This window comes from Sus scrofa, chromosome 1 (assembly GCF_000003025.6).
Source record: "Sus scrofa isolate TJ Tabasco breed Duroc chromosome 1, Sscrofa11.1, whole genome shotgun sequence".
In the NCBI taxonomy this organism is placed as follows: domain Eukaryota; kingdom Metazoa; phylum Chordata; class Mammalia; order Artiodactyla; family Suidae; genus Sus; species Sus scrofa.
Window position 1 is genome coordinate 137,017,665 of NC_010443.5, and position 17,929 is coordinate 137,035,593.

General features: G+C 39.0%; 1 protein-coding gene across 1 annotated transcript in view; it reads right to left on the minus strand.

Moving 5' to 3' along the window:
* The window catches only part of FMN1 (formin 1), a 467,180-nt gene that overhangs the window by 321,312 nt on the left and 127,939 nt on the right, over nucleotides 1-17,929 (minus strand). The window contains 1 exon segment of the mRNA XM_021098316.1: nucleotides 8,756-8,934. Within this exon segment, the coding sequence (XP_020953975.1) occupies nucleotides 8,756-8,934 (179 nt within the window).

The following is a 17,929-nucleotide window of genomic DNA, read 5'->3' on the forward strand; positions in this document are numbered from 1 at the left end:
AATTAAATGTGCTAATATTCCTAACCTAGTGCTTGTATGATTCATAACTGATGCTCAATAAATAGTGACCATCATTATTATGCAGCACGTATAGTTACAGGGATTAATAAGGGAGAAAGGAATCACATTTCCATAGTTTAGAAATACATTCACTATTGCCTCCATTTTTTACAGCATTTTAGTTTGAGTTTTAAGCAAAAAAAGCACACATAGCATTACTGTCATTTTCAACACTTTCAAAAGTATCGTGAAATATTCTGGAGAAATGTCATAACAGTTCCTAGAATCACAGTCACTTTCTATAACTGGAAAGGGATGTTTATGACCTTCAAATACAGGACATTTATGTAGTAGATGCAACTCTTAATACAATTTAGAATCAATACTATTAATAAATCAAGATGGCTTAATTAAAACATGTAAGAATCTTGGCGTTCCCACTGTGGTACAACAGGATTGGCAGTATCTCAGCAGTGCCAGGACATAGGTTCGATCCCTGGCCTAGCACAGTGGGTTAAAGGATCTGATGTTGCCAAAGCTGTGCCATAGGTTGCAACTGCATGTTGGATCTGATCCCTGGCCTGGGAACTCCATGTGCTACAGGGTAGCCAAAAAAAGGAAAAAAAAAAAAAGGAAAATCAAAGGCTAGAGAAAAATAATCAGGCCATAAAAACTGGAGCCTTCTGTTAGCATAGGAGTGCTCTCAAACATTCTCTAGGCAAAGGTTGCTACATTTCAAATTCTAAATGGGATGTGATTTTAACCATAAATTTTCATCTCTATCCTTGAGAGAAAAGAAAGAAAATACTTTTCTGAAATACGCACATGGAACATAAATGATAAATGTAGAAAGAAACAAGCACTTAAAGAAATAATGTGAAACTCATTATTTAAGCAATGTACATGGAACTGCAGTTTTTGAGACAGAAAGGGAAGCTTGAAAAAAATGGAACTCATTTGAAGGGAGCAAAAAGGTAATCATTTGAATTTTAGAGAGGCCAAATAACATATTTCCAGTACCATATTCCAACTCATTGAAACAAAATCCATAGACAAATTTCTCACCAATTTTATGAAATTCAGTTCTAAGCTGTGTTCTCTCAGGCTCCCAAAAGCATAATCCAGTTTTCTCTATGCAGACTCCTCAAGAGTCTAAATTTTACATGACTAGGTATTATATTTCATGTCAGAATAGACACAGAGGAAATGAGAACAAGTGAGTGTTATTGAGATCAAAGAAAAGTGAATTTCGCAATTCCATTAATCATTAAGGTGTCCAATGGTTAAGACAAGCTTGTTATTCTTTTTGTTTTACAAAGACATCTGAGATGTTACTAGATTTGTCATTATCCTGCAATATATAGAGAGGACACCTAGATGTCAAGGAAGGTGCGAGAAATGGCCTAAGAACTGAACTTTATGATTGGCATAAATTAGGTTTTCTATTTAAATGTGCTAACCACCTTCCACAGCAATTTCAAAATTGGAACTAATTTGAGAGAGATAACTGGTTAAATTTCATGGACTTTAGGGATAAAACCAGATTACTTTTTTCCAACTGCTTTGTCGTGACACAGTGGTGAGTTTTTAAGAGTTTTTTTCAGTTCCATCAATAATTCATCCTTTCCAACTGTTCTTTTCTCCATAATCACTTCTTGATCATTTATCATATGGCCAACAGACACAGGATCGCTTTTTTTTTCTCTTGCACTCACACATTCACACACATGTCCTCACACATACAAAGAAACACATGCCTTCAGAAAACAAGCTTACTTTGATAGTTCTGAATTCACTTCCTTTGCAAATACAAGACCCCTTGTCATGGAATATGCTAATGACTTGGGAAAATCCACCTGTGGCTTTTAGCTTTAAGTGGTAGGCTCTTACTAGCTTCCGTGAAAACAAGACCAGGACATGTCCCTTTCCTTGAACTGCACAAGCACCTTGTCAGAGAGTCCCCTGAATTCATTCTTTGCTGTTGAAGCTAATTTATGCTGTGGAGTTTGCCTTTTAGAAGTAAAGGAATGTGAGGGACTGAAACCTGCCCCATGTCTATTAGCACTGCCTCATGAACTGTAAAGACCCAGGGTCTGAGGCATCTAGTATTTCAGGTTAGCAGTTGCAGAAATGTCACTGGATTGCAGTGAGGGATGATCTGTGGTGCTGATTTTGGTTGTGGTTCCAGTTTCTAATTCAGAGCCTGGTTCTCAATTCTCACTGTTTATGGGAGCTAACTCACATCCATGAAATTAATTTACTTCTTAAGTTAAAAAGGAAACAAACAAAAAGAGCATCTAAATTAGCAGAGAGGCAGAGGGGCTTAACATTTTGGCACTTGGGTCCAGATTCAGATAGACCTGGGTTCAAATCCCTGCATATGACTTCACTGAACCTCTCTCCTTTTTTGTACAATAAGTATAATAATTCTTCAAAGGATGGTGCCTGGCATTTAGGAAGTAATCAATACACTGCAGTGTGTCACTGATTTAGACACTCAAGGTTGAGTGTGGACTTGGTAATTATATCCTTCCATTCATAAGACACAATTACTTGGAATCCAGTGCTGTGTCCTCCCCAATTAAGGCAATTCAATCAGGAGAATCAGGATCCCATAGGTGAGGTGACTGAGATGCTCCTTGGAAACTGGCATCACCAAGAAGAGTTCAAAGTCTGTGTTTGAAAAGCTGGCATGCAAAAATCCTACTTTCAGAATTTATACAAACAATACAGAAGGACTATTCTAAGGACTACTTACCTTTTCTGCTTTGCATACCTTTTGTCCAATCTCAGACCACACCTCTTGTAGTGACTTTTTCTACCCTGTCCATGTCCCTTGTTTACAGACCTTTTACAAACCATCCTCTGCAATGAACATTCCTCTCAAATAGAACCTTTGAAGAACCTTCACTTGTTCTAAGAAGTCAGGCCCCATTTGCTCAGATTCAACTGCCTTGACATGTCTAATTCTAAGTGCACTAGGAACCAAGGAACATGGCTAATGATAGTTCCTAGTTAGTAGCATGGCTGATGACAATTCCTAAGGAGCATGACTAATGATAGCTCCTTGTCAGTGGGATATAAGAAACTATCCTTTAAGGCTATCTGTGTAATGTTCATGCTCCACATGGGTATCTGGGGTGACTGAGGATTGATCATATATAGATGCAATCCCCAGGCAATTCACACCTTTGGTGCATTTGGATGTGGCCCCCAAATGAATATCTAGGGTTGCCAGATTTTATAAATGAAATACAGGACAACCAGTTAAATTAGAACTTCAGGTAAACAACACATAATTTTTCAGTATGAAGTATGTCCTATGTACTATTTAGCAACCTCATGACCTACAAGGGCATCTGACTGAGCACTGGGTTTAGGTTTTCAAGCACTTTATAGATCACCCAGAATCGTCTACAGGATTTGCTAGAGCAAGATGATCACCTTATCCAAACCTCTCTACAGGACATCTTGGCTGACATTCAGCTGAGTGGCACCAAGATAGAAGCACTGGTTGCTTGAATATTGAAATACATACTGGTTAATAAAGAGAGGTTGCTTGGAGCCTCCCTAGTATCTATGCTGCAACCCCTGCCATTCCCCCTAGGAACCCTTGGACATTCTCAGAGCTCAGTAACTAAAAGATGAAGGTGACATGTGACTACTCCAATGGACCTTGAGGGTATTATGCTAATTGGAATGAGTCAGAGAAGGAGGAATACTGTATATTCTCACTTACATGTGGAATCTAAAAAAAACCCTAAACTCACAGAACCAGAGAATAGATTTGCAGTTGCCAGATATAGACAATGAAGACGGGGGAAATTGGTGAAGGTGGAGAAAAGGTACAGACTTCCAGTTGTAAGATTAATAAATCCGAGGGATATAATGAACAGTGTGGTGACTAGAGTTAATGCCGTACTGCATATCTGAAAGTTGCTAAGAGAGTAGACCTTAAAAGTCCTCATCACAAGAAAAAAAAAGTGTTAACTGTGTGAGGTGATGGATGTGAATTAAACTTATTGTAATCGTTTCATGGTAAATACATATATCAAATAAATATATATGAAACTTGAAACTTATAGAATATTACATGTTAATTACATTTCAATAAAACTGAGGAGGATGGAGTTGCCTTGTAGTGCAGCAGGTTAAGGATCTGGCGATGTCACTGCAGCAGGGTCACTGCTGTGGTGCAGGTTTGATCCCTAGCCCCAGAACTTCCAAATGCCATGGGCATGGCTAAAAAAAAAGGTCTTAGGAGGAAAAAAAAAAAAAAGACATCACTGGAGAAACAGAAAGAAGAGGTATGAGGCTTCAAATAGAGTTAGGAAGACCAAAATCCATGGTCTCCTATTTGGGTTGTGACATTGTTCCTCTATTAAAACAAAGATTCACATTGAGAATATTAACATGTATTGATTTTTCTTCTAAATAATTTCCTTTTTTTCTTTGTATTTCTTATTTCTTTGCATTTCTTTTAAATAATTTCCACTCCCCATACATCATATTGCTCCTTTAATAGAATGGGGAGATTTAATATTATAGCTAAAAGGAACTTTGTTCCTGTTCCTCCCATTCTGTCAACACTGAGGCCCACAGAAGTTAAGCAAGTGCCCAGAGTCCCACAGCTAGTTAGTGGTTGGAAGTGGGTTGAAGGAGAACTCTATCTCTTGGTGGAGAGCCAAGGGGGCTAAACTGCAAATCTAATCCACTGCCTATTTCTGAATGAATGATCTTAAGCTAAGAATGATCTTTACATTTTTAAATTGTGGGAGAAAAAAAGATGACTAATATTTTTGATGAAAATTACATGAAATTCAAATTTCAGTGTCTATAGACTTTTAGTGGAACACATGCACACTTACTCAAGTATGTATTATCTATGGCCGTTTTTTGCTCTTGCTTTCTTTTTATGGCCATACCCATGGCATATAGAAATTCCCAGGCCACACTTCTGCAGTGACTTGAGCCACTACAGTCAATTGTGGGTTTTTTGTTTGTTTGTTTTGTTATTTTTTTGCTTTTTAAGGCCTCAGGTGCCACATATGGAAATTCCCAGGCTAGGGGTAGAATCAGAGCTGTAACTGCCAGCCCACACCACAGCCACAGCAATGCGGGACCCAAGCCACAACTGTGACTTACATCCCCACAGCTCATGGCAATGCCAGATCCCTGACCCACTGAGTGAGGCCAGGGATCGAATCCACATCTTCATGGATACTAGTCAGATTCCTTCCTGCTGCACCAGAACAGGAACTCCCTGCAGTCAGATTCTTAACCCGCTATGCCAAGGTGGGAACTCCTTTATGGCTGCATTTGTTAACAGGGTCGAGTGGTTACAACAGAGACTGTAAGGTCTCCAAAACCTAAAATATTTCTTCTCTGGCTCTTGACAAAAATAAATAAATAAATAAAATTAATGCACAGCTAAATAAGGGACCGTAATAGCAGCCCCAGCCCTAATGCCAAGGGCCATTCTGATTTCCAGATGCCAAACTCCCAACAATCATTAAACGTCTTTAGCTATCACACCTACATACTAATGAGAAGCTGCATGTCCATAGAAAAAGGCTAATTAAAGTAACTTCTTGATGATGACACTGCAAATAAGGTAGAAAACTGAAAACAAAGCAATCCTGCCCAACATTCAAGACTGATCAAAATACTATTCAGCAATATGAGCCTCTGTGGCCTTAGTGTTCACAGCCCCCCAGAGGAAAGAATTCCTTGTGAGCTGGTGTGGTGAATAGGAACAGGATGCAAACTTTTGCTAAGAACCCTCCCAAATGGACAACTTACTTAGAAAAACTATATTCAAAACATAGGAGTTCCCATGGTGGCACAGTGGTTAACGAATCCGACTAAGAACCATGAGGATGCGGGTTCCATTCCTGGCCTCCCTCAGCAGGTTAAGGATCTGGTGTTGCCCGTGAGCTGTGGTGTAGGTTGCAGACACAGCTTGGATTCTGCTTGCTATGACTCTGGTGTAGGCCAGCAGCTATGGCTCCAATTCAACCCCTAACCTGGGAACCTCCATATGCCGTAGGTGCGGCCCTAAAAAGACCAAACAAACAAACAAACAAAAAAACCCAAAAAACAAAAAAAATAGGAGACAAATTGCACCATCTGAAGGTGGGGGAGGGCTTGTAGGTAAGGAGTCAGGGCTCAAGGTGTTAAAATCGCTGATGCAGAGAATAATGTAAAGAAACTATCTCTATTTTTACATTTTCTTAAAATTACAATTAATGGAGTTCCCATCATGGCTCAGTGATTAACCAACCTGACTAGCATGCATGAGGGTTGGGGTTTGATCCCTGGCCTTGCTCAATGGGTTAAGGATCCAACCTTGCGGTGACCTGTGGTGTAGGTCGCAGACGAGGCTGGGCCGCGCTGCTGTGGCTATGGCTCAGGGCAGCAGCTACAGCTCTGGTTAGACCCCTAGCCTGGGAACCTCCATATTGCCATGGATGCGGCCATAAAAGGACAAAAAGACCAAAAAAAAATTACAATTAATGGAAAAATTGAGAAATACATAAAAACATGTTTTATATATTTATATAAATTTATAGAAAATATATTACTTATACATCATATATAATGTATATAATATATAAACATTATATTTATGCTGTAAGCATATTTTATACACACACATACACACAGTATTAAAGCCTGGTTCAGGAAATAGGTCTTGTTTATGTGATGATATATTTCATAAGCTTAAAAATACTTACATTCATAGACAATAAACCAAAGTTTATCCTAAATATTGGAGGAGAGTGGTTTAAGAAAAATGTGTGTGGTAGTGCTATTTATTTCCAAACTGTAGTATTCTCTAAAGTAAAAACAACTTTAATAACCAATAAAAGGAGTTCCCGTGGTGGCGCAGTGGTTAACGAATCCGACTAGGAACCATGAGGTTGCGGGTTTGGTCCCTGCCCTTGCTCAGTGGGTTAACGATCCGGCGTTGCCGTGAGCTGCAGTGTAGGTTGCAGACGCGGCTCGGATCCCGTGTTGCTGTGGCTCTGGCGTAGGCCGGTGGCTACGGCTCCGATTGGACCCCTAGCCTGGGAACCTCCATATGCCGCGGGAGCGGCCCAAGAAGTAGCAAAAAAAAAAAAAAAAAAAAAAAAAATAACCAATAAAAGAGAAATGACTAAATGTAGAGGAATATTATGCATTCACTTAAAATACATCCAGGAAGAATTTGTAATAACATGGATAAGCAATGTAAGAATAATTGGTGGGAAAAAAAAAAAGAAAGAAGGATATAAAATCTATGCTTATAAGTTAAAAAAAAATCTCACTGAAAATAAGTCATACATAGTAAAAATAATACAAAAGCATTTATCAAATGTTTACAGTTACTGATTGTCTTTGGCTGCTGAGATTATGAGCTATGGCTTTTCTTTCAATTTAACTACATATTTCACATTCTCTGAAAAGACTGTGTGTGATTTTAAGAATTGAAATAAAGTAAAATTAGGAAATAATTTAATTCACAGTGGGGGACAATAAAAACATAGTTCAGCCAATATGTTAAAAAAAAAACCCATAAACCCAGAATTTTTTAAAAACACAGGATAAAGAAAGTAGTCTTTCAAAATCTCTTTCAGCACTCTGATACCAGGCCTCCTATCTAAGCAAGCTCAACTTAATCTGACCAGGAGGTGTCACTATTACCCTTCTTACTTTACACACATCTCAAGATGAAAAACTTTGCTTTTTATGTAGAGGGATGTAAACAAAAACTACTAATTTGTATTTGATCTCATAAAGGGCTGTAGATTTTACATCTTCCAGCTTCATAGAAAACCTCCTTTTACTGTAAATGGAATGGCAAATGCTTTTCTAAAATGTCATATAATGACCATGGTTTTATGATTATGAAAAATCCAAGGTTCTGCTCTTGGTTGCTTGAGAAACTTGTAACCTATATAGCCATTATAGGCTAACCCACATTCATCAAAAACATACTTCCAGGCTTGAAAGTAATGAATTAGAAGGTATTAAAAGAAACCAGAGACACAAGATGGTCAACAGGCATTAAAGTTAAAGGTGCAAAAAAAAAAAAAGAAGTACCTCTTGGATTCCTAATTCTCATCTCTACCTCTGATAGGAAATGAGGAGGTGACAGGGGTGACAATCATGACAGTCTGGTCAATCCTATCAGGCCACCTACAATGTGGAAGTAGCTAAAACCCAGCCCACTGCTTTGTATAGGTTAGTCAATGCTTCTGTTTCAATGATCTGGAATGAATGGGAAAGGAGAAGGCTGTTTCTCAGATGGGTATCTATATTAGGCAGATTTCCTGCCAAACTGTTTACCTGTTATCTGAGTGGCTGCAGAGAAAGAAAGGCTTAGGAATGCATGAGGAAGACAGGCTATTTGGATTTCACTGGCGGATCCTGATCATATCAGTTGGCTAACATATGCTCTCAAATTTTTAGAAAATGATATTAAGAGGGGGATAGTGGCAAATGTCCCACCATGAGGTTTAGGACACAAAGGGATGTGAGCAGAGTACTCCATAAACACTTAGATAAAATATAAATACAACCACTTTCCAATGCACGAATTTCAGATCACGAAGGTCTATCAGTTTCCTGCAACAAATTGCTTTTAGACAATGACCCTCACACAAAATGCAGCGTCCGCAGGTTCACAAACACACTTTCCATTCAATGCAGATTATAGGTGCCTCTGCCAACTGCAAAGAATCATTGCACAAACACAAAGATTTCAACTTACATGGAGATCCAAATACAATTCACTTCTGTTTGGCTTCTCTCTTTCCTCGTGGAGCAGAAATGGACAGGCTGGTCCAGCTCTGTAGGCCAGGACCCATGTACTTCCATCCCTGTTGGGAAGGTCTTTAGCTGCTGTCTGCTCACTGAAGCAGTCCCGGGAAAAGCCCTCGGAGGAGATGCCTGGACAAAAACATACAAAAATATCAGTGACACTGTGGCCACAACTACATCAAGCCAACCATAGCCAGGGATTCCTACATGGAAAACTTCATGCCACCTCCTGCTTCCCTTTCGGGTTATATTTTTAGAGTTTGCTTTCCTTAAAAAGGGCTTCTCTTGATCACTCTTTCTGGATCACACTAACAACAAATTAAAAATACATGCCCTCAGAGCTAATTAAAATAGGTGTTCAGCCTGGCAGGAGTCTTTGGCAAGTTCACCTTCATTCCTGGGGCTAGAACTGCCATGCACAGTGCATGCAAGCGCATATTGGCACTTGGTCAGTGTGTGGAATGAACGACATTGCATGAGTGAACTACCTGGAACTCATTTTTCATCTCCAGAATGAAGGGATTAGGCTAGTTCTAATCTGAACTATGTTAGGATAATAATAGTCGAGTATGTGCCAGGCACTGTTCTTAGCCTTATTTTTCAATTTTAAAAATAACCCCATGGCGGTGTTCCCGTCGTGGCGCAGTGGTTAACAAATCCGACTAGGAACCATGAGGATACGGGTTCAGTCCCTGGCCTTGCTAAGTGGGTTAAGGATCCGGAGTTGCCATGAGCTGTGGTGTAGGTCTCAGACGCGGCTCGGATCCCGTGTTGCTGTGGCTCTGGAGTAGGCCTGCAGCACAGCTCCGATTCAACCCCTAGCCTGGGAACCTCCATATGCCACAGGAGCGGCCCAAGAAATAGCAAAAAAATAAATAAAATAAAATTTAAAAATAACCCCATGGGTAGATATCATTAGGGTTCCCATTTTAGAAGGGGAAATGAAAGTCCAAAGAATTGAGCAAATTGCTCAAGATCAGATGATAAAATGGGTAAATGGTAAAGACAAGGATTGTATCCAGCCAGTCACCACTAGAGGGCAAGCTCTTAATGACGAGACTCTGGCCTTCACCTGGCATTCTTGAGATGGTGACTCATGTTCTACAACAAAAGGCCTTCATGGTCAAGTACGTGTGAGAAAAGCAACATGCTGTATATAGTCATGTCATCATATTAAAGACCTTGAAATGTCCTTTAGTAAAGAAACCAATCTCTGTACAATAGTGTTTTCTAAACTTACTTGACCACAGAGTCCATTTAAAGGGACACTTGTTGAATACATTGCAAGCCACCAGGAGGCACTTGAATAGAGTTTGGAAACCACAAGATCACCTCTCAAGGCCCACAGAACTAGGCAAATTTCCTAGACCTCTTCTAATTCCTGGTAAGCAAGCTTGGCAAAATATTAAGCAACTAGGCAGAAGTCAAGGGTTTAGGTATTTTGCAATAGAGATGACTGTTGGATATATGATAGTGTGTTTATTATGCATAATCCTTGTAATAGTGTCTCTTTGGCAGGAACCCAAAGCCAGGCAATGACTTCCGCCATGCTGAACACCTGACTTACAAGCAACTTGAGCTGAGCATAAGCCAGCTAACAAAAGGACTGTGGGATAACATGCTTCTCCTTTATATTGGAGCAGCATTTTAGAAGAAAGAAAATTTGGGGGTTGTTTTTTTTCCAATTAGCATATTTATTTCTGCTAACTGAAACAATTCCGACATGCTGGGAAAAGGAAATTCTTGAAAAATCTTTGCATTTTAGAAGAAAGAAAATTTGAAAACAGCCAAGGTTTTGCTTTTTGTTTGCCTGTCTTGGTTGGTTTCTAATCACACTTTGAGGTTGAAAGGTGATGTCGGTCACTACAGGGTCTTTACAGTTGTCCTCTGGGAGGCTTTTTTTTTTCTTTTTAGGGCTGCACTTGTGGCATATGGAAGTTCCCAGGCTAGGGGTCAAATTGTAGCTGCAGCTGCCAGCCCATGCCACAGCCATAGCAACAGCAACAGCAACATGGGATACTTAACCCACTGAGAGAGGCCAGGGATCTAACTCTCATCCTCATGGATACTAGTTGGGTTCCTAACATGCTGAGCCACAATAGTAACTCCCTCACAAAGCACTCTTCTGTGATCACCAAGAAAATGAGGGTCCAGGGCCTCTAGCAAATAACTCTGCAGACATGGGTATCCAGAAGGTTACAACCATGCTCTGTCTTCACCTGAGCCAGATGTCCTACAGTGAGGGCCTTCTCAGGAACTTGGCCTCCCTCATTCTTTCCACATGCCCATTTCTACCTACTCTTTCCAGAAAGACTTTCTCCTGGGCTTTGGTTTAGGGCCTCATGTGTCACAGAGAGCCCCCAGCTCCTGCTCAGAAGACACAGAAAAGGACAAATGCCTATAAGACCCTCGGAGAGGAAGCACTAAAGCACCTCTACTATATCTTCATGGTGCCCCTGGAGAGAATGTAGCACTGGTCACACTTTAGGAGATGAAGAAATTAAAGCTGGAAGCCCTTTGAACTTCTGTTTACAAAGCTCCTCGACTACTTCTGTTCATATTTGACAAGGAAAGAGGAAATGAGCCTTTTCAAAGGTACGGCATACTCTCACTGGGCTACCTCATCTTCAGAAATGTATTCATTACTAATCACCTCCCTGGTTTCCAACCCCTTCACACTTCCTTTTCATTTTGGAATAGCTGCTTGCTTTGGGTACAGTTCACACAGATTAATAAAACAACATAAAACATAAGACATACATCACAGAGAACATGCACTAGAGCACCAAAAATAAGACAATTAGATCGTCAAAGGCACGTTGTCTAGTGAACAGAGGTTCATAAGAGAGTGGCAAATTCCCACAACAACAAGGATCTGGTGTCCCTGGATAAAATACAGGTGCCCGTGCAAATGCAACTACCTGGCACCTGCCATGGCCATCTACCACTGCACTAACTAATGAGGTAGGGGTTGCAACCCAAGTCACTCTGCAGAGGAAAGACAATGTGATGTTTAGGCAGAAATGATGAAAAGTAACTTCATTTTATAAATATTTGTGATTTATTTTGAAGGGGGGCCGCAGGTACAGCATATGGAAGTTCCCAGGCTAGGGATCAAATCAGAGCTGCAGCTGCCAGCCTACGCCACAGCCAGAGCAATGCCAGATCCAAGCCATACATGTGACCTACACCACAGCTCAGGGCAATGTGGATCCTTAACCCACTGATCAAGGCCAGGGATTGAACCCATGTCCTCATGGATACTAGTCGGGTTCATTACTGCTGAGCCACGGTGGGAACTCTGAAACAGTTTTGATTTTAAAGAGCCATGTTTTAATGCCTTATTTAAACCAGACAATGTCTCCATGAAGCAGAGATGTAAGGTAAAACTGTGAAGGATCATAACTTGGGGAAATGATCATTAGAACAAGAAAGACCAAGGGTAGAAATAAGTAACAAAACTTGCTGTTCTCAGAGGTCTGACAAAGTAGGTTGAGGACATAGGACAAATTCACCATGAGAAAGGACATAAGCTTATAAAGTTAGTCTTTGAATGGAGAGTTTTAATAATAGCAACTTAAGTTTTTTAAACAGTCAAAAATAAAACACAATGGGTATACCTATTAAAAGAGGTAGTGTTCCACACTACTCTCTTCAGCTGAATACATTTAATAAAGACAGCAGAAAAATCACCTGAAATTCAGTAAGTGCAGTCTGTCAGAAGTCTAATGTCATTTAATTTTCTGATGCAAATAGATTTTGAGGTGTCAGATTTTGATTGAATATTTTACAAAAAGCTTAAAACAGTCTTAACCATGTCTTCCCCTTTCATGTGCGGACATCATAACTCTAAGTTCTACTCAGTCTTTATTAGTTATTTTGTTTCTCAAAGACATTTCAACAGCCTGATGGACCACACAGTACACACACAGGTTAACTCTACAGCTGACCACTGCTGTTAATACAACATAGAGCACAGTCACAGCACAGGAAGGGCGACTTACCTTGGGATCACTTTGAAAGTCTGTGCTTTCCCCAACCATTCAGATGATGAGCTGCACTTCCTGAGGCTAACCTACAACATCAGACTGGGAGTTTGCTGTCAATTGTCAATACAATGGAAGCAGACACAAAGGGAAGGCGACATGCCATTCAAAACTGGAAGGAGTCTCCACAGCTCATCTCCCCCAGTGGAATAAGGCTCCCCACCTGAAGTTCAGTGGTTCATTGTTCCCACATCTTCACCCCATCCCTGCATTGTGATTATGCACCCAAGGCCTTTTCCAGCTGCCTTTATGGCTCCTCCCCCACCACAGATGTTGTCTATTTCCCAGGTCCATGGAAGTTGGACCTGGCACTGTGACTTACTTTGGCCAATTGAATATGGGCAATGTGACAGTGAGCCAATGCTGAGCCAAGGCCTTAGGAGGCACTGTGTGTGTTTACACTCTGCCTTGTGTTTCTGCCATCACTGCAAGACAAGTGCATCCCAGGGTGCCTAGACTTAGGCACAAACCCAGCCCTGCTGCCTGGAGCTGGATCACATTAAGTGAAGCTTGCCAACACTTAGGGCGACAAATGAGAATAAATATTTGCTGTGAGCCACTGATATTTGGGGTTTGTTGAGATAGCTGCCTAATACACTGTATCATCTGTTCCCACCAGAAATACTCTATATATTAAAAACTTTAAGCCATTTCAGCTGAGAGGACTTAAAGACTGCAATATTATTTTGCAATATGTATTAAAAACATTAGTACATTAGGTTTTGAGAAAAATCAAGTGAAAATCCACAGCATGCCCATTTCCTCATTCATATCAAAGTCCACACACAACCTACATTTCATTAAAAAATATTAACCTTGTTTACCAGGCATTGCCTTCAATTATCTAGAATATATATATATAATAAAATTTACATTTATATAAATATATATATTTATAAAATCCTCTTCCAAATTTTGCAAACATACTATATAACCAGTTGGACAAAAGTCCCTAGGGAACAAAATTACAGTGGCTTTAAGCCTTTACCTCTAATTTTCCCATCATACAGAGCCCTCAATTGACAGCAATGATGGAATATTATGCCTCCAAAAGGTGGAGAAGGATTTCCCATAGCGGCTCAGCAGAAATGGATCTGACTGGCATCCATGAGGATGCAGGTTCAATCCCTGGCCTTGTTCAGTGAGTTAAGGATCCAATGTTGCTGTGAGCTGTGGTGTAGGTTGCAGACACAGCTTTGATCTAGTGTTGCTGTGGCTGTGGCGTAGACTGGAAGCTAGGAGCTCCAATTCAACCCCTAGCTTGGAAAACTCTATATGCCCCTGGTGCAGCGCCCCCCCCCCCAAGAAAAAAGACAAAAGGAGAAGAGGAAAAAAGAAACCTTCAGCCTGAAACTCTTAGGAGTTTTTGCCCCTCTGCTGCAGCTCCCAAGGCCGTCCATCATACTTGACTTAAAATAAATGCAAAGAGGTGAAGTTTTCTCAGCCATGACTATCAGAACTGATAGGTAAATGTAGACATTGGCCCACAATAAACTACGTGACATTGTTAAGTACTTGTAAAGAGGGTGTGTGCCTGTCTGTAATTATTCATGTCTACATCTAGGAAGACAGAGCTTTGGCAAAAATATAGTCTCAAGGCTGATATCTGTCAATTAGAGATCAACTTTCAAACATTCCACTGCCCCCATTTTCATTCCTTGTGATGTTTAATGATAAAATCTCACTAAGTCAGCTAGGTAGATATAACTCTGAGAAAGCATCTGATGTATCCATTCCAGCCTCTATCTCTCCTCACGAGAAGTAGGTAGAGAGAGAAATTATGAGCAAGGACAGCAGGCGGGATGTATATAGAGTCAGGGGAGGGCTGTGGTTGATCAGAAAGTAGGACAGACTGGGGCGTAGGCGTGCCAGTTTTAGATTCTATGAGGAAACATGCATATCCATCAAAAAAATGCAATGTTATTTGGATTCCTAAAATTATGTGCAAATTCAAATTAAATAGAATATATAAGAAGGGATCTTATATATCTCCCCACCTACTGCTCATATTATAAGTGAAGGAACATAAATCCAGGATGACTGTGATATTTCTAACCTACTCAGTTAGTGGCAAAGGCAGAACTAAAACCCAGGTTCCAGGGGAACCTTCCATGCTGTTTAGAGAAGGATAGTATTACCAATTCCCCAGATGGGAATGCTGTGGTCTGAGGAAGAAGGAGATATGAATGCGGTGACAGGTGGGATCAATTCCTAACTGTGACCTTAGTGGAATTACTAAACCTCCCTGAATCTTAATTTAATCATTAATAAAATGAATATAATAAGGATATGCTTGGTATTGAGCTGTGCTCAAAAACAGTTTGAGCACAGAAAACAAAAACAGTTTGAGCACAGAAAACTCAGTTTTCCTCCAGAAAACTTTTCCTGGACTGGAGCTGATGAATTGATGAAGTATGCAAACAAGAACCTGTTTTAAGTAAATAAAAGAAAGCTTATATACAATGCGGCCATATTAACCACCACAGTCATGTCTAAGGACAATGTTTTTGTTGGAAAAGAAAAATTAAGCTCATAAGAATTCATGGTAGCACTCCAGTGCAGTAGATCCCAAATCTGTTCAGGTCCTAAAAATAGAATTCACATCACCAAATGCAGTAACTCCTGGTAAGTCACTGATCATTTCCAAGAAGTGCAGCTCCTCAGGGCACTTCACAGACACTCTATGATAGATCTTCCACAAAGGTGAAACACATGAGCCTACAGCATGAATGAAACTATCTATAGGCATAGCTGTAAGTGAAATAGCATTTTAAAGAGGCACATCAATATCTATTTTTATGATTATTACATTAACCTCTTTCCCTGATCTTTTCCTGTAAAGAATACAAATGTTAGATGAAAGGCAAATATTACTCAAGTCTGGAAACTCAATTGTGACTATAGTTATACTGAATCTTTCTTTTTTTAAAAATTGAAGTATAGTTGATTTATAGCAAACTGATTCAGATATATGTAAGTGTGTGTATATATATATATATATATTAATTTATTCTATTTAAAAAAATATTATTTTCCATTATGGTTTATCATAGGACATTGAATACAGTTCTCTATGTTACACAGTAGGATCTTGTTCTATGTGTCCCTTCCATATAAAATAGCTTACATCTGCTAACTCCAACCTCCCACTCCATTCCTCCACTAACTCCCTCCCCACTGGCAACCACAAGTCTGTTCTCTAGGTCTGTGAATCTGTTTCTGCATTGTAAATAGGTTCATTTGTGTCATATTTTAGATTCCACATATAAGTGATGTCACGATACCTGTATTTCTCTTTCTGACTTACTTCACTTAGCATGATAATCTCTAGTTGCATCTATGGCTGTGAACGACATTATTTCATTTTTTTTTTTAATGGCTGAGTGTATACTGAATATTTTAACACCTGAAAACAGGGGCATGTGTTTAAAGTAGCACAAATGCTGTTGAGTCATTCTGCTTTAGAAAGGATAGGAGAGAGGAGCAGGTGCATCTAAGTAAGGTTTGGTGCAGTAAAATATCAAATCAAAAAAGGCTCAAATCTGGAAGGTTGCAGGGTCCACTGAGACATCAAGAACCACTGCCTACTCTCAGATAGTAAATGCTGATGAAATTAGATGTTGGTACTTCAAATACCTAAGTTATCACTATATTTTGGTGTGTTTGGTCATGAGGAATATACCTGTTTATTAACAAAAAATATTGAAGTGAAGAACAAGAATACAGAAAACATTCCTTACAGTATGCATTATAAATACATTTCAATATTTTTCTTTTTACATCACATTATTCCGATTATTATGGGGACAGTTGCACCAGTGGGAACCCAACTCTTGAAGAGATATGATGTAATTACTAAATATCTTAAGCTAAGGAAGTACAAAATACTAAGTTTTGAATAATAAAATATATAATAAATTACTTTTAAAAAATCTCTTTCCTAAAAGAAATGATCTTAAGGAATTCACAAAAAAAATGAATATACATAACAAGATTGATACAAAGGGGAAAAGATAGCACACATGCCAATGTTAAAGGTAAGCATTTACAAGTTTAAGAACAAAATACGGTTTTGAGTATCCTGACAAAGAAAGAATGAAACAGCAATCAGTTATTCCACACCTATTATCAAAAGGAAGAAACACTGAGACAATTAAAAGCTAGACAATTTATCTCCAGCTGACTGAGATGACAGGGAGCATTTTTTCAGGCAAAGGGAAAAAAGATCAGAATAAAATATGGAAAACACCAAAAGTGATAAATACGTGGGTAAATGCACAAGACATTTTTCTCATTGAAGTTATTCAAAAATATAATTAACAAAGCAAAATAATGTATCCTGGGGCTTATAACACATGTAAGATATAAAATGTTGACAATAGCACAACATCAAGAGAGAGAAATTGAAATATTCTGTTGTAAATGTCACACATTTATATGACGTGGTATAATATTATTTAAAATAGATTGCAGTAAAGTTACATTATAAAAACTCTAGAGTAACCAGTTTTTAAAAACAGTATCTCCAACAGTGAATATAATGTGGAATTTTAGAAGTACTTGATCCAAAAGAAGACAGGAAGTAATATAAAAGAGTACAACAAAAAAAGGAAGATAGATGAAAACTCAACCATGCTAATAGTTACAGTAAATATAAATCACTTAAAATCTCCAATTTAAAACCAGAGTTTGTCAAACTGTATAAAAAAGTGAGACTCAACTATATGCTATCTACAAGAAACTCATTTTAAAACATAAAATTATAAATAGGTTAACAATAGAAGGATGAGAAAAGTTCTATCATGCAAACATTAATCACAGAAAGTTTGAGTAGTTATAGCAGTATCAGACAAAAATAAACTTCAAAGTGAGATATGTTACCAAGAATAAAAAGAAAAATTTCATAATGATAAAGGAGTCAATTCAGCAAAAAGGTACAACAGTCTTAAATTTCTTTGTACCTAGTCACAGATCTTCACAATACTAAAGTAAAACCAATAGAACTAGGAGTTCCCAGGTGGTGCAGTGGGTTAAGAATCCAGTGTTGTCACTGCTGTGGTGTGTGGGTTTGATCCCTG